General features: G+C 39.4%; 2 protein-coding genes across 5 annotated transcripts in view; one reads left to right on the top strand and one right to left on the bottom strand.

The window, feature by feature from the left end:
• ZAR1L (zygote arrest 1 like) overlaps window positions 1-11,581 on the bottom strand; it is an 86,465-nt gene extending 74,884 nt beyond the window's left edge. Inside the window, exons 1-4 of one of the 2 annotated variants that reach the window (XM_005891007.2) lie at window positions 8,695-11,581; window positions 7,635-7,727; window positions 5,852-5,926; window positions 246-565 (exon numbers count right to left, since the gene is read on the bottom strand). In XM_005891007.2, coding sequence (XP_005891069.1) covers window positions 422-565; window positions 5,852-5,926; window positions 7,635-7,727; window positions 8,695-9,417 — 1,035 coding nt within the window. In that variant the 5' untranslated portion in view covers window positions 9,418-11,581 and the 3' untranslated portion in view covers window positions 246-421. Of the gene's footprint in view, window positions 1-245; window positions 566-5,851; window positions 5,927-7,634; window positions 7,728-8,694 lie in introns of those variants that run through there. The other variant, XR_011466306.1, reaches the window with a different exon arrangement.
• Window positions 11,582-11,583: 2 nt separating this feature from the next.
• The window catches only part of BRCA2 (BRCA2 DNA repair associated), a 39,212-nt gene continuing 28,104 nt past the window's right edge, over window positions 11,584-22,691 (top strand). The window contains exons 1-9 of one of the 3 annotated variants that reach the window (XM_070380444.1): window positions 11,584-11,750; window positions 12,449-12,550; window positions 14,767-15,012; window positions 19,051-19,159; window positions 19,782-19,831; window positions 19,924-19,964; window positions 20,171-20,282; window positions 21,228-21,277; window positions 21,532-21,640. In XM_070380444.1, the coding sequence (XP_070236545.1) occupies window positions 12,484-12,550; window positions 14,767-15,012; window positions 19,051-19,159; window positions 19,782-19,831; window positions 19,924-19,964; window positions 20,171-20,282; window positions 21,228-21,277; window positions 21,532-21,640 (784 nt within the window). In that variant the 5' untranslated portion in view covers window positions 11,584-11,750; window positions 12,449-12,483. The remainder of the gene's footprint in view (window positions 11,751-12,448; window positions 12,551-14,766; window positions 15,013-19,050; window positions 19,160-19,781; window positions 19,832-19,923; window positions 19,965-20,170; window positions 20,283-21,227; window positions 21,278-21,531; window positions 21,641-22,691) is intronic. The other 2 variants (XM_070380443.1, XM_070380442.1) reach the window with 2 other exon arrangements.

Here is a 22,691-nt window from a genome sequence, read left to right as displayed (position 1 = left end):
TGGAGAAGGGATAGGCTACTCACTTCAGTATTCTTGGGCTTCCCTTGTGGCTCAGCTGGTAAAGAATCTACCTGCAATGTGGGAGACCTGGGTTCTATCCCTGGCTTGGGAAGACCCCCTGGAGAAGGGAAAGGCTACCCACTCCAATATTCTGGCCTGGAGAATTCCATGTACTGTATAATTCGTGGGGTCGCAAAGAGTCAGACATGACTGAGTGACTTTCACCAATTAATGTCCCTTCACAGTCTATTTTACATGCATTTATTTAATTCTATTCACATCGACAACTGTCACACAAACTACAAAAAGTACAAAAGCATAATCCATCTTCCAATACCAGGTCAGGGTCAAGTTGAAAGAAAGGAACTATACAGTAAATCACAAGAAGAGTTCAGGTCTCCTGAACAAAGCACACTGCCTGTCACATGATGTATTTAAAGCTGTAAATACTGCCACAGGAGAATCTCTTGTCTTTGCAGCGGCCACACAGTTCCTGCCGATGGGGCCTCCTTAGATTGATGTGTCTTTTCTTTTGAGGGCAGGAACAACGAGACTTTGAACAGGTCTTTAGAAAAGAAGCAACAGTTTGGGCACTAAATGATCAAGTTTAGTTCTTCAAATGAAAATATTCCTCCCTACCACTCATCCCTGCTATCTTTATCCTTTGAATCCCATGAGAAGTCCAAGACTAAGTTTTACAAAACCACTCACTGCCCATAAAGTGTCATGCACTTTTTTCCCAGATGAATGGCCAAAGATGACCTTTAAGAAAAGATTGCTGAGCCAATCCAGAAGATATAAGAGAAGTTATACAAGTTAAAATTGTGTAGAGTCTTTTCATTATGTAGGTTTTCACATTTGTAGCCATGTGGGAGTGAGGAGTAGTGAGTATTAAGTGATTTGATTACCTGAACTGCAGTGTTTCTCAACTGGTAGTATTTTACCTACTAGCAGACATTTCAGAATATCTGGAGTATTTTTGGTTAAGACTGGAGGGAGGGATGTTCTAGGCAGCAGCTCAACCTTTTTGGTACAAGGGACCAGTTTCTTAGACAATTTTTTCATGGACTGGGGTGGGTGGTGGGTTGGGGATGATTCAAGTACATTTATTGTACACTTTATTTCTATTATTATTATTATTATTATTATATTGGCTCCACCTCATATCATCAGGCATGAGGTCCTGAAGGTTGGGGACCCCTGTTCTAGAGGAAGCTAAATGTTTTCTTTTCAGACATGGCTAATCTTTGCTGGAATTTGAAGTGTTTTTAACCATTATCCCATTCTATCTTCTGATATAAAAAAAAAAAAAAAAATCACACCCCAAGGAGACTGGTATACTGCCCTGGTCCACCTTCCCAATCCTGTTAATCTGTGAAAATTTATGATCACTGCTATATTTTCTGCATATGTCCATAGCCAAAAAGAATAAGTCAAGCTTTACCTTTTATATTGTGAAAACAGGCATTTTTATTTTCCAAATGAGTCTCATATGGTTTATCAAATGTTGGATATCTTCCACCCTCCGGCTGACGAGTATGCATCCTTAAGAAAATTCTAACAGTAACATACTCACATAGTGTCTACTCTATGTACTGCTCTAAGCACTTTATATATAAGTCCATTTAGTACTCACATCACCTTTATAAAGAATAAAAAGCTCAATGAAAAAAAAATTGTAATTTAAAAAAAATCACGATTTACTCTAAAGGTAGGTTTCTAGTTTCGGTAATGGTAGGTTAGGTAGTTCTGACTAAGTCTTCTTAGGACAACTAGACAAGCTGAGCAAAGATACTAATTAAAAACAAGAACTACTTGAAGGCACTGGAGAATTACCAAAGTATCCCAGAGAAGGAAACCGAGAAACAGAGATGAGCCTGATATTTGGGACTAGTTTCTCTTCAAAGGCAATTCTGTAACAGGTAAATTTTTAAGACAACAGGAAGCTGAAAATGAGCTTCACAAGCTGATGAGGCTGAGGAATCTTAAATATGTCAAAATGGGAGAGCACCAGTTAACAATTCAGGTTTTGTGCTGGGACCCTGAAAGGCTACACCCTAGAGTAAGAATGAAACAAAAATTCATCAGCCTTCACAGATGCTGAAGCCTAACTTCAAAACAGCTCAATTATAACTGGCAAATAGTATTCAGAAATTGCTAGTATCTTCATCTGCCTAACATAAGCAAACAAGTCTTCTGTGAAAAGATACTATTCTGGCCTCAAATTATCACTATAATTTTTCACATACAATATATAGCACTCAAAAGTAACCAAGTATCTAAGGAGACAGAACAACAATTCCTTGAAAACCAAGGAATGTGAAGAGGTTTACATTCCTTCTGTGGATTCCTTACAATCTTCTGTGATTAAGCTAATGGGGGTTTTCTGGTACAGATTTTAAGAAAATGATGCTTAATATGCTCAAAGAAATTAGGCTGGTATTTCCAGCTGAGAAATGGACACTTATAAAGACATAAAAATTCTAGTACTGGAAAATGAAGTAAGGGGAATCTATAACTAAATAGGTAGTTGCACTGGAAAAGCAGAAGGGAAAACGAGAGAAACGAAAGATGGTTTAGTAGATGATATCCAAACTGCAGCAAGGAGAGACAAAAGCATAGTAAACACAGAAAAAAAGCATAAAAGATTTAAGGGATACGGTGACAGTTCTAACATAAATAATTAGAAGAAAAGAGAATGGAGGTAGAAGTAATATTTTAAGTTACAATGACGGATAATTTTCCAAACATGATAGAAGTCTCCAAGTTACAGAACTGCAAAATTGTAAGCAGGTAAATACAAAGAAACCACAATTAGGCATAGAATTATAAAACTTCTAAAAATTAAAGCAGAGAGAAATATCTTAAAAGCAAACAGACTTAAGGTGAAAAAAATGAGCTATTACTTCAAAGGAGCTGCATGAGACCAACAGCCACTTGACAGAAACAATGAACGTCAGATCCTTAAGGGGCAGAAAGAAACTACTACCAACCTAAAAACTTTACACTCAGCAAAAATAACCTTTAAAAAAAGCTATCCAGACAAAACAAAAGGTGTCACCTTCAGACGTGCATTATAGGGAATATTAAAATTAGGTATTCAGGTAAAAAGAAAGTGGTCCCAGATACAAAAAGGATCTAAAAGCAGCAGAAACAGTAAATATGCAGTTAAAACTAACTAGACTACAAAATTAATGTCTTTTGAAGTTTAAAAATAATATACAACAATAACAGCAAAGAAGTTAGGATGAAGTGATAAGGGATTGGGCTTCCCTGGTGGCTCAGACAGTAAAGCATCTGCCTGCAGTGCAGGAGACCCGGGTTCGATCCCTGGGTTGGGAAGATCCCCTGGAGAAGGAAATGGCAACCCACTCCAGTACTCTTGCCTGGAAAATTCCATGGACTGAGGAGCCTGGTAGGCTACAGTCTACGGGATCGCAGAGTTGGACATGACTGAGCGACTTTGTGTTCTAAGGTCACTGCGTTGTCAAGGAATGGTAAGATCAACATCTACATAAATTGCTTAAGCATGCTGTAATATGAACCTTGAAGAACACTAAAGAATGAATAACTGCCAAGATAAGGGAGAGTGATTAAAAAAAAAAAAAAAAACACTCAAGCGAACACAGTAAGTAAAAGAAGTATAATAGTAAGAAAGAAAGTGAAGTTGCTTAGTCATGTCCGACTCTTTGCAACCCCATGGACTGTAGTCTACCAGGCTCTTCCATCCATGGGATTTTCCAGGCAAGAATACTGCAGTGGGTTGCCATTTCCTTCTCCAAGGGATATTCCCAACCCAGGGATTGAACCTGGGTCTTCCCCATTGTAGGCAAACACTTTACCATCTGAGCCACCAGGGAAGTCTATAATAGTAAGAAGATATATTTAAATCCAAAGTAATTATAGTAAATTGACTGAGAACGTCAGACTAGAAAAACTAAAGACAATAGTTTAAAAATATTAGACTAATTTTTAAAATTACTTCTAAGTAGTATAAAAATATTTTTAAGTGAAAGATTTAGGTAAAAATTCTTACTATGAAAATCAATGATGTCACACTTTTCTGAAAAGCTTAAAGAGTTATCTCCTGCAAGCTGTTTAAGAGCTCATCGAATTCTGTGACACCCTAGACTTTGGAGACACCATGGAATCTGATTACAGCTCTAATATTTAGTATTTGTCTAACTTTGGGCAACTTACTTTCTTACTGAACTTTAGCTTTTTGTTCTGTATCATGGGAATAACACCTACTTCAAAGGTCAGGTTACAGGAGATAATGAAAAGCACATGGCTCCAAGTTTGGCACATAGCTTAATATGGAGGAGAAAACGGCAACCCACTCCAGTATTCTTGCCTGGTAAATCCCATGGACAGAGGAGCCTGGTGGGCTACAGTCCATGGGGTTGCAAAGAGTCAGATATGACCACCACTACCAAGAGCTTAGTAAAGGTTACCTATTAAGTTACATGCGAACTATTCACAAGATGTTTGAGGAAAAACACACATACCACATATGTAAAAAACCACATTAGGCAACTTAAATCTCCTCCTTCCCCCCCAAAGAGTAGAATTTATGCTTTATTTTCTAAAATATTACAAAAATTCAAACATACAGCTGCGGGGAGCGAGCTCCGTCCCTGGCAAAGGTCATGAGGAAGGAGGCTTGGCATACGCAAAGGCGGGATCAAGCCTCAGGAGTCTCCCTGGAAATTCTCGAGCATCTACCCCCAAAACCAGAGTCTGCCTACTTTCTGCTTTGTGCTTCCACCTACACCTCTGACTTTACGGGGGGCTATCCCCCACTACCTCTCTCTGAAAAAAGTTAGCTTACAGTTCCAGTTAATAATTCCTGGGTGTGACAGTGTTTAACCTACAAACTCCTTTGGAAATCCTCTAGCCTGCCTGAATAGGTTTTTCCGGCCACATGTGATTGTTCAGAGCCTCCCAACTGTGAGAGGCAGGAGATGTTCTAAACTGTCTAAACACAGATTCTTTTGAGTAGTTAAAAGATTGATTAGAAATTGTATTGGTGAAGGGATTTTCACTTGTTGGGCCAATGTTTGCTGCTAAGTTTCCATATCCTTTACCTGCTGTGTCCCTGGCAGTGTATTGATTAATATAATTGGTGTAAGTAGTAGCTTTAATGTTTGTAACCTGGGACCCTTGAGTTAATTCTTTTTCTTGTTATAGCCCACCACACCTTTGCTCTGTAGGAATGCAACTTTATCTAATGCTTTTGGAGGGTGGCTCCTGACCAATCACCTTTAGAGAAAAATAAGTTTTCTGAAGAAAGGGTCTTAAAATGTTACCGGCCAGAAGATGATGCAAATCACCTAAGCTTTTGCATATGATAAGTTTGCAGGAAGAAAGCCTGGCTTGCTGCATGACTCTACCCCTTCCCCCATTATCCTCTATTCATAACTTAAGGTATAAAAACTACTTTGGAAAATAAAGTGCGGGCCTTGTTCACCGAAACTTGGTCTCACCATGTCATTCTTTCTCTTACCTTCTGGCTGAATTATTCAGCCTCTTTTCTCCACTGAATTTCCTCACTGAGCTATCCTTATTTCAGCCTCTTTTCTTCACTGAAATTTCCTCACTGAGCTATCCTCATTCTATTACTCTTTATATCCTTAATTAACGTTTAATTAAGCAATTGTTTCCTGATCTTCGCCTATGCCGTCTCTCCTTCGAATACCCTGGATCAGCCGGGGCTGGTCCCCGGCATACAGCAAACCGAACACTCCTACACAAATATCCACATCTAGCAAATCCTAATATTTTGCCACAGAAGCTTCATGTTTAATAATGAAAACATTATGGACACAATGGAAATACACAGTTTGCTTACCTGGCACTGGATTGCTTCCACTCGATAAGGGTTAAAACTCTTTTGGCATTTGCAACAGAGTTGTTTGAAATAAACCTAAAGAGAAATTTGTCTTTTACACAGGGTTTATGTGTACCCTAGGCTCCCAGTTCTTAAGTAATCCATTCCTTCACCCTGTAGCTTGCTTTTGCCCAATCTCTATGCTGAAGTCTTAAGCTCTTGTGGTGCTATCAGTCACTTTTTCTTATTTTTTGAATCTCATTTTCTTTACCTGTAAAATCGAGACAATGCCACTTTCTTTTTCTATAGTTTTGACAACTACCCAATAATGTACAGAAAGTACTACAGTAAAATTCTTCAGTAAGCAGCAGCTATTTGAATTTTATTCATTGTGCAGACAACACACTTGACCTTCTTTTGTCCTGGTCTATTTGTCCGTTTCTAATTTTTTCAGTATTTCTCCATTTGAAATTCAAATTAATTACAGTTACACACCAATCCACATGTTTCTAGGCTTTGCGCATTCTCACTTCAATTTATAAACCTTTAAAATCATACTTTGACAACAAGATGCCTTCCCTCTGATAGAATTAATCATCCCCCTCCTGTATTATTTTTGTACCACTTCCATGCCACCAGTGCCAATGCACAGATCACCAATCTCATCTTGTCTGCATCATTCTTATCAGAATCAATTTCTTCAGGATGAGTTCTATGTCTTGTTTTTTTGTATTCTAAAATCATGAGTGTTTGAATTAAACCCACTGTTTTTATTATAGCAAGAAAAGGAAAGTAATTTTAGTTTAGTTAAAATATCTATTTTACCTCCAGGATCTAGTAAATGGCTAGTGCAAAAGGAAAAAAAAAACTTTTCATTCACATCTTGCATACCTCCTTGCTCTCTTCCTCTATACTCCTTAAGTCAGAAAAGCAGTTATCTAAAATGCAACAGCATAAGGGCCTCAAACTTAAATGCTTATAGAGGTTAATCAGAGAGACTAGGTGTAGGCTGTTGCAAAATGAAGGGCAAGTGCGGAGTGAAGGGAGACAGAAGCTGTTCAGTCCCCGTCTACTGCTCCTCACACAGAAGTCTGACTGTTCAGGAAAATCTAAAAATGCAGAATGTGAAATCTTTCCCAAACTTAGTATGTTGACAACTGATTCAAATTAAGGCATGGAGCCTAAATGAGTCAGTCTCTCAATGTTAACCTTCACAATAAATTATTTCTCTCACTGCCCCACCTTGTGGACAGACAGAGGAAGTTTTCTAGAGCTAAAGCCCAAATCTGTTACAATACACCAACTAAAAACTGATTATACAGGTAGGGGGAATCTGTTGTATAGCACAAGGAACTCAGTTCAGTGCTCTGTAGTGACCTAGATGGGCCGGACTGGGGGTGGGATAGGAGGGAGGTCCAAGAGGGAGAGGATATATGTATACACACATCTAATTAACTTGGTTGTACAGCAGACGCTAACAACACTGTAAGGCAACTATTAATATACCCCAATTTAAAAAAAAATTATAACAACTCCCAATGTATACAAGGTCAAGAGTTCATCTAAATAAGGTAACATTTTGTCCAATGCAACTACCAAACCAAATTTAACACCAGGATGTGGTTCAGGAGCTCAAGCTCTTGTGGACAGCCCAATTTCGTTCAGTCCAAGCCTTTGCTTAGCACCTACTATGTCCTTGGCACTAAGGCTGCGTTATGGTCACATTCCATTAAGACACACAGTCTTCCTCCGTTTAACATCCATGCCCACCCCATTCTCCCACTTCCCACTCACTTTCACTTACCTTATTAGTTCCAGAGATGCACCACACATAAGCACTCTCCCATCTGGTTTTACAATCTTTACAGTGAAAATAGCCATATTTGGGTTCTAAAAACTGCAAATAAGGAGGAAAAATCCTTTACTATCTTGAGGGGTCAAAAGTGAAAGTGAGAAGTCATTCAGTCGTGTCCAACTCTTTGTGATCCCATAGGCTGTATACAGTCCATGGAATTCTCCAGGCCAGAATACTGGAGTGGGTAGCCTTTCCCTTTTACAGGGGATGTTCCCAACCCAGGGATCAAACCCAGGTCTCCCGCATTGCGGGCGGATTCTTTACCAACTAAGCCACACAACGGAAGCCCTGAGGGGTGAAGGAAGGAGGAGGATAAAAAGCCAGATCCTGCTATCCTTGTGGTTTTGTATAAGTAAAACACAGGAAGCTTCCTTAACCTCACTCATAGCTATTCTCAAGGTCAGTACATGAACTCAGCTGTCAAGGACTGATTACTCTGGGACCCTTCTAGCTTCTCAGGCTTTTCCAATCTGTTTTCCCCAAGGCCATGAGCACCAGCTGCACAAAATGAAGATCTGATCACAAACCCAAAACCCCTCTTTTGCCTCATTTGCAACAGCTATGGTTCCCAAACTTTGGGGGTTTCACAGGCTTAAAGTTGGCTTATTTTACCAAAAAGCTAAAGAAACAAAGCAAAAACACAGGGACTTCCCTAGTGGTCCAGTGGTTAAGAATTTGCTTTCCAATACGGGGAGGTGGGTTGGACCCCTAGTTGGAAACTAAGAATCCCACATTCGAAACTACTGAGCCAGGGGCTCTAGAGCAAGAGTCGCAACTAGAGCAAAGCAGGCGCGCTGCAAGGAACGATCCCGCGTGCCGCCAGTCAGACCCAAAGCAGTCGAATCAATAAATTTTAAAAACCCGCACAGGACATGTAAAATACATGTTTTCAGAACTTCCTCTCTCCTTTATCAAATAAAGGGAGGAAGCGCAATAAGATTCTGCTCTCATGGAGCCAGAAATGGCAGGGGAAAAAAAGAAGGCTAAGGCTAGGGGAGAGAAAGCTCACCTGGAAGTTGGGCCTCCCAAGCGGCTGGCTGGAGTCTACCGGGGCCGGCTTGCTCTTCCTCTTCCGAGGACTCGAGGAGTCTTCCTCCACCAGCTCCTCACGTGGCTGAAGTTCCTCAGGGGGATCCTCTTCCGACCTTGGTGGTGGTGATGGTGGTGGTAGTGGCGGGGGCGGCTGGCCAGCCTCGGGAGGACCCGAGAGCTCCTCCCGCAGTCGCACCTCACCCCAGTGGCCGGGCACCGACGAAGAGACGCCCCATGCAGATGCGGGTGCCCTGTGGCCTGCGCTGCCCCAGGGGGAGAGGCTGTCCAGGGTGCGAGGCCCCAGAGAGCACTGCACCGACTTGCCCACCCGGAGGCTCACCTGCACGCCCACATCCTTGGTGTTGGCCTTGCGCAGCCGCAGGCTCAGGCCAGGGTTCATATGGGAGAAAACGGCCATGAGCTGGGCTCTCTTGTAAGGGTCCACGCAGCAGTCGGAGGCATTGGAGGGCATCAGCAGCCTGGGCCTGGCCAGGAAAGTCGGGGGAACATTGGTTTGCCTCCAGTGCGGTTGTCTGGGCTCAGAGAGTCCAGACTGGCCCAAACGTAGCATGTTCCCATAGCCCGGGTACAAGCTGTAGGGAACACAGAAGATGCGCTCCATCCTACCACCTGGCGCCCAGGCGCAGCGCAATATCCCGAGGCAGTTTGTTTCAGGCCTTGTTTTGTGTTCCACCTTCATCCGCCCCCTTTTTCTCCGGGTCACGTTGGTTCACGTTCTTCCGGAGCTTCTCCATTTATTTCAGATTCTGACGAGTGCTGCTGCCTATTACCCAAATTGGAGGAGGGAAGGCGATATCCCTACCTAGAGAGGCCTAATTGCCACCTGATCCCTAATTGGGATCTCTGTTTCTCTTCAATTCACTGCTCTTGAATCTTTTTTTTTCAAAGCTGTTTTTCATTTAACTTCTTATTCACACACATGCCTTAATTAGCAAATTCTAATTTATTCCTATGCATGCATAGTCGCTTCAGTCATCCGACTCTTGGTGATCCTATGAACTGCAACCCACCAGGCCCCTCTGTCCATGGGATTCTACAGGCAAGAATACTGGAGTGGGTTGCCATGCCCTTCTTCCCAACCCATGGATCAAACCCAGGTCTCCTGCATTGCAGGCAGATTCTTTACCATTTGAGCTACCCGGGAAGCTCCAATTTAATCTTATACTGACTTACAATTTCAGAGACTGTGTTTTAAAAATAAAAAAGATTGAATACAAGCAGCAAAATTTGAGCTGCTGCACTATTAGAGTGAGCATAAAGAAGACAGAATTATGGCAGGACACATAAATGTAAAAAACCTGGTTCTGCAGCAGCAAGAAGCATAGTTATGGGGGTTGGGGGGACAGTGTACTTAGCGAAAAAATATATTTCAGAGGGTTGTATAACATGCCAACCGGTCTCATTAGTCCACTCTAGTGAGAATTCTCCCCAAAAGGGGAAATTTCAGAAGCAAACTGTTCTTAGAGGTTAAATGCAGACTTAATCACAGGATAGTTAAGTATTTTAAGTAAAAGACTTGAACAGAAACTTGCATGCTGCATGCTAAATCGCTTCAGTAGTGTTCCACTCTTTGCAACCCCATGGACCCCTCTGTCCACCTGGGCCTTGTTTACTAGACAACTTACTCAACTGGATGATTCAGTTTTCCCATCTGACAATACTAAAAAATTTATAAGATTATCATAAGGTTAAATGTGATATTATTTATAAATCAACTGGATGTTTCAGTTTCCCCATCTGACAATACTAAAAAATTTATAAGATTATCATAAGGTTAAATGTGATATTACTTATAAAGCATAAAGAATAACTCACAGATGCTCATTAAGAGGTAGCTGTTACTGGCTAAAGATCACAGGCCTGGGTATCTGTGCTATTTAGACCTAGATGATCACATGCTTTTGTATCTATGTGTATTGGAAAGGTGTCTACAGCCAAGGATTATAATCAAACTAAAATGACACCTCAGGTACCAAGTAAATGGCACCCTTTTTCGAATCCAAAGTTGCTTTCACTGTTCATTGGTCAGGAGCTTTTGTATAGTAGCAAGCCCTATGAGCCACTATCACCTTCAGAATCCAGTTGAAAGCTTTCTAGGTCCTACGATAAACACCTGAATTAAGCCTTGTGCTAGCCACAGCCCATACTCTGTGAGTGAGACTGCTGTCTTCCAGGGCAGTTTCAAGAGCAAGTCAGGCACAAAACAGGTGCTTAGTACCCTAGGAGCGTCAAGGATACGTCAAGGATACTACGGAAGCCTGCAGGAGGAAGTATTATCCAAAACTACAAGAGACTTGAGATAGGCTTAACAACTTTTCAAGCCGGGAGAGTCTGAGAGGTTTTTGAAATTCTGCTGCCCAACAGCAACACGCAGTCTATAACCAATGTACTCCGGCTTCAAATCTCAGCCCCTTCCACTCTATAAGGAGCTCTCCGTTGGGGAAGAAGTTATCCGCGCCGACTGACCACTGCGGGGTTTTCTAACGTCTGCCCACTTTGGGCGACGCCCTCTTAGTAGAGAACAAAGACTTTTCACAGACCGCAGGCCGCGTCGGGGCTGGGGGCGGCCATCCAAACGAGAGACGGAGCGGAGGAGGGGAAGGCAGGGCGTATACATGGGGCGTGGTCCCTCCAAACAGCGCGGCTTGGTACTCTGAAGGCTCGGAAGAAGAGAACGAGTATCCCGACTCTTTCTTTAGCGACTCCGGAATGACACAAGGTTTAGCCCTCGCCACAAGCGGCAGCACTTACGGCGCAGCCAAACTCTGATTCCGGTGGGCGTATACGCTGCGTGCTGCGTCATGGCGTCATCGCGCGACATATCCCGAGAGCAGGCTTTTGGCGCGAGAATCTGAAACCCGGTGGGCGGAGGTGCGGCTGCTGAAGTTTGCTGTCTGGGGCGGTGGGTCTCCGCGAAGGAGCGTGAGGGATCCGGTTTCTTATCTGAGTGCCGGCGCGTTTTGTCAGACTCCTCTGGCCAAAAAAAATAAACCAGCTTCACCTCTGAAGGCGGTTAGTGTTGGCAGGGGTGGAGATGGGCAGCCTTCCGCGGTCTCAGGCGGCGGGGAGCGCCTCCGGTGTTCGGGTGGGAACCGAGCCTCCTGCCCTCGCTGGTCCTTGCCAGCCCCGCACCGACAGGGAGAAGGGACCAGCTCCTCGGCCGGAGGCTCCAGCCCCCCCGCCCCGTCCCCGGAAGTCCGTGGCCCAGCTTCGGGCTCCGCTCGGCCCACATGTCCCAGGCTGAAATTTCCTTCATTGGAATCACGATGAAGTTACTTTACCGGAACATTGCTGTTTTGGAAAATGTTTCATAGTCTGTGGCACATTGTATCTGCCTCATCGCTTAGTTCCCAGGTAGTTGCTGTGTTAACGAAAATTTACTGATTGGGAATTGTTACCCGGTGTTTATCTAATAGCCCTCTGCTAACTGCGCAGCCACTGGCCACACGTGACTAGTTAATGAAGATTAAATAATAATTAAAAATTCTGTTCTTGAGCAGACTTGCCACAGTTGAGATGAGTCATGTGGCTAATGGCTGCTCTATTGGACTGCACAAATACAGAATACTTAATTCCCCGCGGTGAGTTCGATTCTTGTTTTAAAATAAACAATGTAGCTTCAGGCAGGTTTACCGCTTCCGGTTTTACCTCAGACTCATTTAGCAAGGACTGCATCTGTGTAAAGTGTATTTTGGTGTTCTCTTTTGCAGACTCACCAAACTCTGAAGCAATAGTGTAGATAAAAATGCCGATTGGATGCAAAGAGAGGCCAACTTTTTTTGACATTTTTAAGGCGCGATGCAACAAAGCAGGTATTAACAGATTTTTTATACGAATTGATCGTTTGAGAAAAATGTTTTCAGAAAAATGTAATTATGCATGCTTGTTGAAAAGAGTCCAGTGCTTCACGTTTTTGTTTACACCATAAACTGTGCTTTATGAAGTCATAAATCAGAAAAGTAATCATTTACAGTTAACCAAATGATCGGTGTAGAACCTGTGGTGGATAAAGAGGAAACTGGCCCCTTGATGAGTAGAACTGTTTTTAAAGCAGACTTTCTAGCAAGTCAGAAGCATTAGTAACATAATAGCAGAAGTTGTCCCAACTTTTTGGTCTCAGTTCGCCTTACACTCTTAAAATGATTGAGGACTGAGAGCTTTTGTCTAGGTTACCATATTAGAAATTAAAACTAAGAACTTTTAAGAACATTAAGTTAATAACAAAAATAAACTCATTGCATATTAACATGAATAATATGTTTATGAAAAATAACTTTTCCAAGAAAAATGTGAAGAGTGACATTACTTTAAAATTTTGCAGTTCTCTTTACTATCTAGCTCAATAGAAGATAGCTGGATTCTCATGCTCATTCTCAAAGAATTGCATTTAATTCTTTACAATATGTTTTGATAGAGGTATATGAAGAAAACCATACCTTACACAGAAAATGTAGTTAGAAAAAGGAGTGTTTTTAATTAACTGTTTTCACTTTATTGTGGGTAGTTTTCTTTGGTATTATACCAAACTTAAGTGGGAGTTTCTTAAAAGTTGCAATGTGGGAAACCATGTAATGAATTTTTTATACTCTTTTTACATTAAATTCAATTAGTCTTTCTTGCTCCTGAATAAATCTTTTACCCATGTTGTGACATCATCCATGGTTTGATTATTTGAAAAATACTGATGTTCTGAATTACACAAATATCCCAAATATTGACACATTCCATTAGACATTATTAAAAAATCACATTGGTTACTTCACTGATCTCATCAGAAAAGTCTTTTCAGGTTGGGAAGATGTCAAGCTCACAGAGAACGAAGTTCTAATTCTCCTTTGAAAACTCACATTTTATCTTTGGCAGCAAACTGTTGTTTTCCCTGCAGTAACAGACTCACTCAATTCATTTCAAGAAAATGTCCACCAAATACCCAATTCAAAATAACTTGTCATTCTTTCTAGCAAAAAGGGCTTTCCATGAAAAGTGCTAATTCAGCTCACAACTCATCACATGAGTGCTTTTTCCGAATAACTATTGTACTTCAGTTATGCAGAAATGCTTTTATGTGTGCTTTCCATTTTGTCACTAAGGACACTTTAAGTTAAACTTGCTTTTTTGATTTTTTGTAACAAGTTCATGGTGATGAAAAATATAGTAACTCCTAGTACAGTTTGTGGCCACTGCCATGATTCAGGCAAAGCTGTCTCCAATTTTACCCACCACTGCTATAAATGTCAACATTGGGAAAAAGGCAAATGATGTCTAATATGAAAACAGTTTTGACCTTACAGATACCTTGAAAGGGTCTTGGGGAACCTCCCCCTAAGTGGTCCACAGGCCACATTTTGAGAACCACTACTTTAAGTACAGAACATAAGAGACATTTTGTTCTCTAGCAGAGAATCTATTCCACTTGATTTGTGAGTTTATATGTCTTGTGTACCTGTAGATTTGTCACAGCCATTTATGTAGTATCTGTGGGTTGCATTCTTATTGTGGATGATTTTTATTTCTGAATCGTGAATATAAAAGAAAACTTTAGAAGAACTAATATAGCTAGTAATCTTGTAAGAAGTTTCTGTTCTACCTTCCTACAGATTCATAAAAGAACAGACTAATGAACTTGTTGAACTCATTATTGACCAAATAAGTATTAATACGTCTTTGTTACACAAACGTTACTGACCAGGGAAGCTTCAGTATTTACTTGTATAACAAATCACTGGTGTTAGCTTCTGCAAAAATCCTCCAGTTAATAATGTGTTAATTAGTATGCCTTAAATGTAATTCACCGGAAAAGGCAATGGCAACCCACTCCAGTACTCTTGCCTGGAAAATCCCATGGACGGAAGAGCCTGGTAGGCTGCAGTCCATGGGATCGCACAGAGTCGGACACGACTGAAGCAACTTAGCAGCAGCAGCAGCAGCAAATGTAATTCACAGTCAAAATCTCAAGCATCCTTTTCTGTATCATAATCTTCACTGGCTGATGGGTTTTATTGTGTCACGATTTTTATTTTCCTTACAGATTTAGGACCAATAAGCCTTAATTGGTTTGAAGAACTTTCTTCAGAAGCTCCACTCTGTAATTCTGAACCTTTAGAAGAATCAGAATATAAAATCAGCAGTAATGAAACAAACCCATTTAAAACACCACAAAGGAAACCTTATCATCAGTTGGCTTCAACTCCTGTAATATTCAAAGAGCAAAGTCTAACTCTGCCACTGTACCAATCTCCTTTAAAGGAATTACATAAATTCAGATTGGATTCAGGTAAGTAATGTGATGTAGTTGACTAGGAAAATATGACCCAGTACTTCAGACAAACCTGTGCTAAAAATCCCAACTCTGTTGTTAACTACATCAGGTTGGTCACATTGATCTCTGGCCACTTTTCTCACCCGAAAAGTGGAAATGATTAAAATACTACCTAGGTTTTGATTAAAGAAAATAATGTAGGTCCTTGATAAATGTTCCTTTTTGTCCTTCCTTTGATTAATATATCCTACCCACTGAGACTTGATAAATTATATCTTTCCTATATAGAAAAACCTAGGGCTTGTTTTGATGTTGAACTAAACTGTATTTTTGCAGGCTGTCACAGAGGACAGAGTTTTTTTTTTTTTTTTTAACAATAGTTATAATGTCTTTTGATTTGGTAGCACTTTCTCTGGCCTGTATGCCAGGTGTTTACAACTTATCATATGCTGCTGCTGCTGCTACTAAGTCGCTTCAGTCGTGTCCGACTCCGTGTGACCCCAGAGATGGCAGCCCACCAGGCTCCCCCATCCCTGGGATTCTCCAGGCAAGAACACTGGAGTGGGTTGCCATTTCCTCCTCCAATGCATGAAAGTGAAAAGTGAGAGTGAAGTCACTCAGTCGTGTCCGCCTCTTCGCGAACCCATGGACTGCAGCCTACCAGGCTCCTCTGTCCATGGGATTTGCCAGGCAAGAGTACTGGAGTGGGCTGCCATTGCCTTCTCCAACTTATCATATAAGAAGATTATATACTTATCACTTGCTTGATTGAAATAACATACTCTTTCTTTGGAGTATTACTCTCTAGTAAGAGGAGCTAACAGTATACAGATTATGTACAGTTTAAGGTTGAATGTGGTACATGTCAGAAGAAAAGTACAAAAAGGATAATGAGAATTAAGAAAGAAAGCATAAATAGTACTGAGGGCAGTTAAGGAAATAATTCAACTGAATTAAACCTTGAAGAATAAGTGAGATTCAGAAATTTGAAGATGGAGTAGAGTGGGCATGTTCTAGGCATAGAAAGAACATGAGGAAGAATATGTAGTTTGTGAAGTTAATATCAAGTAATTCAGACTGGAGTGTTATATGTTTGAAAAGGACTAGTAAACAACTTGAGGCTTAAAAAAAAAAGGCAGATCGGTGGCAGACATTGCATGCTGGGCTAAAGAAATTAAATTTATTTGATAAGTTGTTGAACAGAGAAAACAAATGTAAATTTAATCATGCTACTTCCTGCTTCAAACCTATGATTACCTCCTTTTGCCCTCATGATAAAATCCAGACTCTTTAATACGATCTACATGGTCCTTTATAATTTGTTCTCTCATTAATGCTTGCCTCATCTTGCCGTAATTTCCTTCTTAGACACGCTCAGTTTACCATTCAGTGATACTGAATTTTGTTTTTTTGGAACTACAGGAAGGCCTGGCGTGCTGCAATTCATGGGGTCGCAAATTGTCGGACACGACTGAGCAACTGAACTGAACTGATGCTCTGTGGCTCTTTACATATTGTTACCACTGCCTAGTACTTACTTTTTAAGCTTTTGCCTAGCTAATTGACACTCATCTTTCAGATCTTGACTCATCTCTCTAGGAAGTATACTTCCTAGCTTCTAGGAAGTATTCTCTGTTTCACTTATTTAGCTTCTAGTGAAGGAATCTTACTTAAGCAATTGTCCTATAAGTGCTATGAAAGAGGAAACTCATGGTATTAGGAAGCGTACACATGAAAGGGGGTATAGGTAACGGGCAAAGATTTTCTTAACATGTTATTGCATACCTAATGGCATACATAGTAGGTGTTCAGTAAGTATTTGTAGAATAAATGAATATCTTGTTTAGAAAGCCTAAAGATTTGGCAGCTGTCTTTGGAGATGTGCTTTTCAAAATGTGATGCCTGGACCATTAGACTCTCCTGAAGTGCTGATTGAAAAAGACAATTCCAAGCACTTATCTGAATCTGTTAAATTAAAATCTCTGGAAATAGAGGTTATGATGGTACATTTTAAACTAATTGGCGACTCATAGACAAGACTGCAGGCAGGGAGATCAATTCAGTTCAGTTCAGTTCAGGCGCTCAGTCGTGTCTGATTCTTTGCGACCCCATGAATCACAGCACGTCAGGCCTCCCTACCCATCACCAACTCCCGGAGTTCACTCAGACTTATGTCCATCGAGTCAGTGATGCCATCCAGCCATCTCATCCTCTGTCGTCCCCTTCTCCTCCTGCCCCCAATCCCTCCCAGCATCAGGGTCTTTTCCAGTGAGTCAACTCTTCACATAAGGTGGCCAAAGTACTGGAGTTTCAACTTTAGCATCAGTCCTTCCAATGAACACCCAGGACTGATATCAATTAGCAGACATATATATAATGTTCCAGGTGATGGGAGGCAAGTGCCCGAGTTAGAATAATGGTCGTGAAAGTGGATATGGAAGGTAGAAATAGGGGACCCTGCAGTAACCTCAATATAGAGAATTCATAAGAAAGAATCAAATCATAGGTCCAGGGCATGACTGAGAACATAGTGGTGACGTTCGTAGAAATTGTAAGCTCTGGGGGAAAAGCCGGTTTGAGAGGGAAGAGGTTTGAAAAAAAGTTAGGTTTGGACTGCAATTTTAGATAGTACTGGGATGTGAAGGTGTTGATGTCCTAAGAACTTTTGGAGGATATAAGTCTGAAGCTAAAGAAAGAATACAGGTAGGAAAGCTGTAGGAATCAACTCTGTTTGAAAAGTGAAAAAGTCATCACATCTGGTGAGAAAACTGATCATGATGAGGGCTAGGATAGAGCCTCAGGGAATGTGAAACAAATGAAATGTGGAAATCATCCATTTGAGAAAGGGAATCATCCATTCAGCAAACATCCTGTGCTTACTTTGTGCCTAGTAGCTTGCTTGGCATTAAGGATACAAACTGAATAAGATGGCCTTTGACCTCTGGACCTCAGTCCTGTATAGGAGAAAATACACAAATATGCTGGTTGGTGTATGTTATAATAGGAGCATGTACAAAGCGCTGTGTTGTAGGCATAGCAAAGGAAACAGCCATCTGTCTTAGTGTGGTCAGGAAAACCTCTGTAAAATGGCGTATAATGAATCAACTGAACCTTGAAAGACATACCTAGAATTGGTGGTTTATTTTCTAATTGTAATCTGCTGGGATTGGTCTTTCTATAACCAGGGAAGGATAGGAATGAATTAATAAGGCTGCTGTGGACTCACAACAGAAGCATTAACTTTTTTAAGCTTATAGTACATTAATAATTCTGTTGACTAGTCTCAAGACCTTTTGCTTTTAAGTTTACTTTAAATTCAGTATTGATATGTAAGACTTAAGCTATTTTTCACCTACTTAGTTCACTTCTAATATCTAAAATATTTTTAAAAAATTATCCATTAAATTCCATGAGGAAGTTTGCTATTTCTTCTTCTCATAAGTCTTTCCTTTTGCATAAAATCACATGAGTTTATTTTAACCATCATTTTGCTTATTTATGAGATTCTCAGGTTATTTGGAAAATACTAGGATGTGAACTTTGTTTTGCCCGGTTCTTTTTTCTTTTTTTTTTTTTGCTTTTTATTTCTTACAGTTTCTATTCTTTTGTGTTTTCTTTTTATTGCTGAGCCAGTATTGATACCTTTTGTTAAATAAAATCCTGTGTTTACATTAGGGTTCATTTTTTTGTATAGTTCTTTGAACTTCGGCAAATGTGTAATGTCATGTACTCACCATTACAGTATATACAGAATAGTTTCACTGCCCTGAAAATCCCCTGTGTTCTACCTATTCACCCTTCCTTGCCCCTAGACCCCTGGAAACCACCGATCTTGAACCATATTCAAAGTGTTCTATGCATTTATATACATAAATGTTGAATGGAGTCAGACATCCTTTGAGACATCACTTTTTGGAAAGGAATTCACTTCAAACTGAATTCCGCATATATTCTCCTTCCAGTATAGATGAGACTTGTTTTTAAATACTTCTACAGAATAAAAATTCACAATCCAGAACATACACATCCTCACTGCATTATTGTATGTTTCAGGAAAGGATATTGCCAACAGTAAACATAAAAGTTGTTGCAGGGTGAAGGCTAAAATCAATCAAGCAAATGATGTTATCAGCCCACCTCCAAATTCCTCTCTTAGTGAAAGGTATGATGAAGCGATTGTATTAAACATTTTCGTATATGTGATATTTTTTTATAGAGATGAATCTAATCATCATTGTAATATTTTGCCTTAGAGCCTGGTAGAGGATCTTCTATTTTAAAATAATTTCCTTTTAGATTGAATCCTTGAGTACAATAATTTTTACATTAGAAACATTTACTCTGTTTTTCTTATAACATTTAATTCACTGTTTTTCTGTGTATCTGTGGAATTTTTATGTAACAAAAATAAATGATGAAAAGCAATGTCTTTGAAATATCCAGTTTAAAATAATTTGTATACTCTGAATCTGTGCAGAGAGTTTGATGCTGTCATAGATTCACTTTATATAATTTTTAAATTCAAAATATACGATTCCTAGCACCTAAAATTTGTGATTACTTTATACATTACTTTCAATAGGGATTTTAAACATAACTTAGTAGTTACTTAATTCTTCATGAGATAGTTCCTTTTTAAAAAAGTAATCTATGAATATTACAAACTAGTATAATTCTAATTGATATGACTGGGATTCCTTTTTTAAAATAAGATTAGTATTTTTTTCTTTTTGCTATTTTCATTCTCTTTGAATAATTGAGGGATTTGTTTTGTTTCCTTTTAGTCCTGTTGTTCTGCGATGTACACATGTAACACCACAAAGAGAAAAGTCAGGTATGATTAAAAACAGGGCCTTTTATTTTTCATATACTCTTAATTCTAATAAATATAAAACTTAGTAATTTTGTCTCTTGTTTTATCCCCAGTGGTATGTGGAAGTTTATTTCATACACCAAAGCTCATAAAGGTAAATAGTTTATTTTTACTGTGTAGTACTATGTAGTAATTGAGAATTTGACAATGCTGTCATAATTTTGCTCTGAGTCTTACCGTTATGTACCTGCTGACTCACATAGGCATTCGATAAGTGATACATGAAAAAAAATAAGTGAAAAGAAAAATTCTCAAGCATCTGTTCACTTCTGTGAAATAAATGATTTTTCTTATTTCCAGGGTCAGACACCGAAACGTATTTCTGAAAGTTTAGGAGCTGAGGTGGATCCTGATATGTCTTGGTCAAGTTCTTTGGCCACACCACCAACACTTAGTTCTACTGTGCTCATAGGTAATACCTGTGAATGTATATTATATAAGACAGTGTTGATAAATTATCACCTGTAATGCTTCTGTTAAAACATTTTATGAAAAGATAATAAGTAACCAGATTAGAGAATCTATCTTCATTAGGTATGTTACTATTTCAGAATAATTTTGTTCTATGTAGTGTTGATCGAGATAAATCTCAAGTGAATCAAATAGTATTTTGCCATATTTAGTCACTCGGTTGTGTCCAACTCTTTGAAACACCATGGACTGTAGTCCACCAGGCTCCTCTGTCCATGGGGATTCTCCAGGCAAGAATACTGGAGTGGTTTGCCATGTTCCCAACCCAGGAATCGAACCCAGGTCTCCTGCCTTGTAGGCAGATTCTTTGCCATCCAAGCCACCAGGGAAGCAAATAGTATTTTAGAGGCATCAAATTTATTTATATACAAACTGGGATTTTTTTTACTTTAGCAAAACTACATTACATTTTGATTCCTCTTTAGTTGGGCATTTAACTGTCTTCTTTTCTTGCTTATATGAAATAATATAGGTTAAAGCATGTTGAAAAGTAAGAAGTATTTAACATGATATACCTTTCAACTGTATTATCTAAATAAATACTAAAATCTATAAGCTTTGGCTTTTAAATCATGGTTTCACAACTTAATCTGATTCTCTAAGCCTTTGTGGACAGTATTATCTTCAAGTTAGAATCATTGAACTATAGTTTCTTACCAGCTTATCAGTGGTACTAAGGAAATGTGAATATAACTTATCCACTGTGTTGATTGACCTCTCTAATTACTATACTTGGATTAATTCATTTTGCTTTAAATGTGTTATTTAACCCAACAGTGCATGTTTCTTTTGAGGTCTAACTGAAAAATACAGAAGTTTTACATTAATTTTAGTGTATGATGTATAATACAGTATAGGTAAATTGAACTCTTTTTTTTTTTTACAGTCCAAGATGAGGAAGCATCTGCAGCTGTGTTTCCTAGGGATACTACTGCTGTAAGTAAATATGACAAAGTGGTTAAACTGTTGTGGTTGCTTTGAATGCCTTGAGAAATTATTTATCTTGAATTTTTCATTCTTTAATTTATGATTTTATAAGCCTTTAGGAAAGTCTCTAAACCTGTTTCTATATGTGATTTTCTTTGACTTCCTATGAAAATCTACTGTCTCTCTATTTAAAAATAAGTTGAATATACTGTGTGCATAGTGACAATTTCTATACTAGTGATTTTAAAATATAACTTTTGCAGATTTTGAAAACATATTTTTCTAACCATGATGAAAGTCTGAAAAATAATAAGTTTATCCCTTCTGGGCCAGACAGTGACAACAAAAATCAAACAAAAGCTGAAAGTCATGGTAAGCCCTTCTGTTTAATTGAATGACTGTTCTTAACTGACATCATTGAAATAATTGCTCATCTTTTCTTAAAGAGAAAAAACGTTACTTCTCCTTTCTTTATTACTGAAGGTATTGAGAACAGAAACTAACTTCATTTAGATTAAAATGTTTAAACATCATGCTAGGACAATACTATTCAAAGATGCTATTGTGACCCCAAAACAAAATCCATAACTCAAAACTTAGAGATGTACAATAAGACTTAGAATTTTTCTAACAAAATGTTAAGACCTTATCTCTAATTAGGAAGTAAGCATGGTTGCAGATACACCAAAAGTTACTCAATCAGGTTATTGGAATGTTCCATATTCTTTAGTTCAGTTCAGTCGCTCAGTTGTGTCTTAACTCTTCGTGACGCTGTGGACTGCAGCATGACAGGGTTCCCTGTCCATCACCAACTCCCAGAGCTTACTCAAACTCATGTCCATCAAGTTGGTGATGCCATCCAGCCATCTCATCCTCTGTCCCCTTCTCCTCCTGCCTTCAATCTTTCCCAGCATCAATGTCTTTTCCAGTGAGTCAGTTCTTCGCATCAGGTGGCCAAAGTATTGAAGCTTCAGCTTCAGCATCAGTCCTTCCAATGAATATTCAGGACTGATTTTCTTTACGATTGACCAGTTTGATCTCCTTCCAGTCCAAGGGACTCTCAAGAGTCTTCTCCAACACCACAGTTCAAAAGCATCAATTCTTCTGCACTCAGCTTTCTTTATAGTCCAACTCTCACATCCATACATGACTATTGGAAAAATGATAGCTTTGACTAAATGGACTTTTGCCAGCCAAGTAACGTCTCTGCTTTTTAATATGCTATCTAGGTTTGTCATAGCTTTTCTTCCAAGGAGCAAGCATCTTTTAATTTCATGGCTACAGTCACCATCTGCGGTGATTTTGGAGCCCAAGAAAATAAAGTCTATCACTGTTTCCCCATCTATTTGCCATGAAGTGATGGGCCCAGATGCCATCCATGTTCTTAGTTTTTTGAATGTTGAGTTTTAAGCCAACTTTTTCA

The sequence above is a fragment of the Bos mutus genome, chromosome 12, assembly GCF_027580195.1.
Source record: "Bos mutus isolate GX-2022 chromosome 12, NWIPB_WYAK_1.1, whole genome shotgun sequence".
Taxonomy (NCBI): Eukaryota; Metazoa; Chordata; class Mammalia; order Artiodactyla; family Bovidae; genus Bos; species Bos mutus.
Note: the sequence above shows the minus strand (reverse complement) of the source record. Positions and strands in the feature narration are given on the sequence as shown.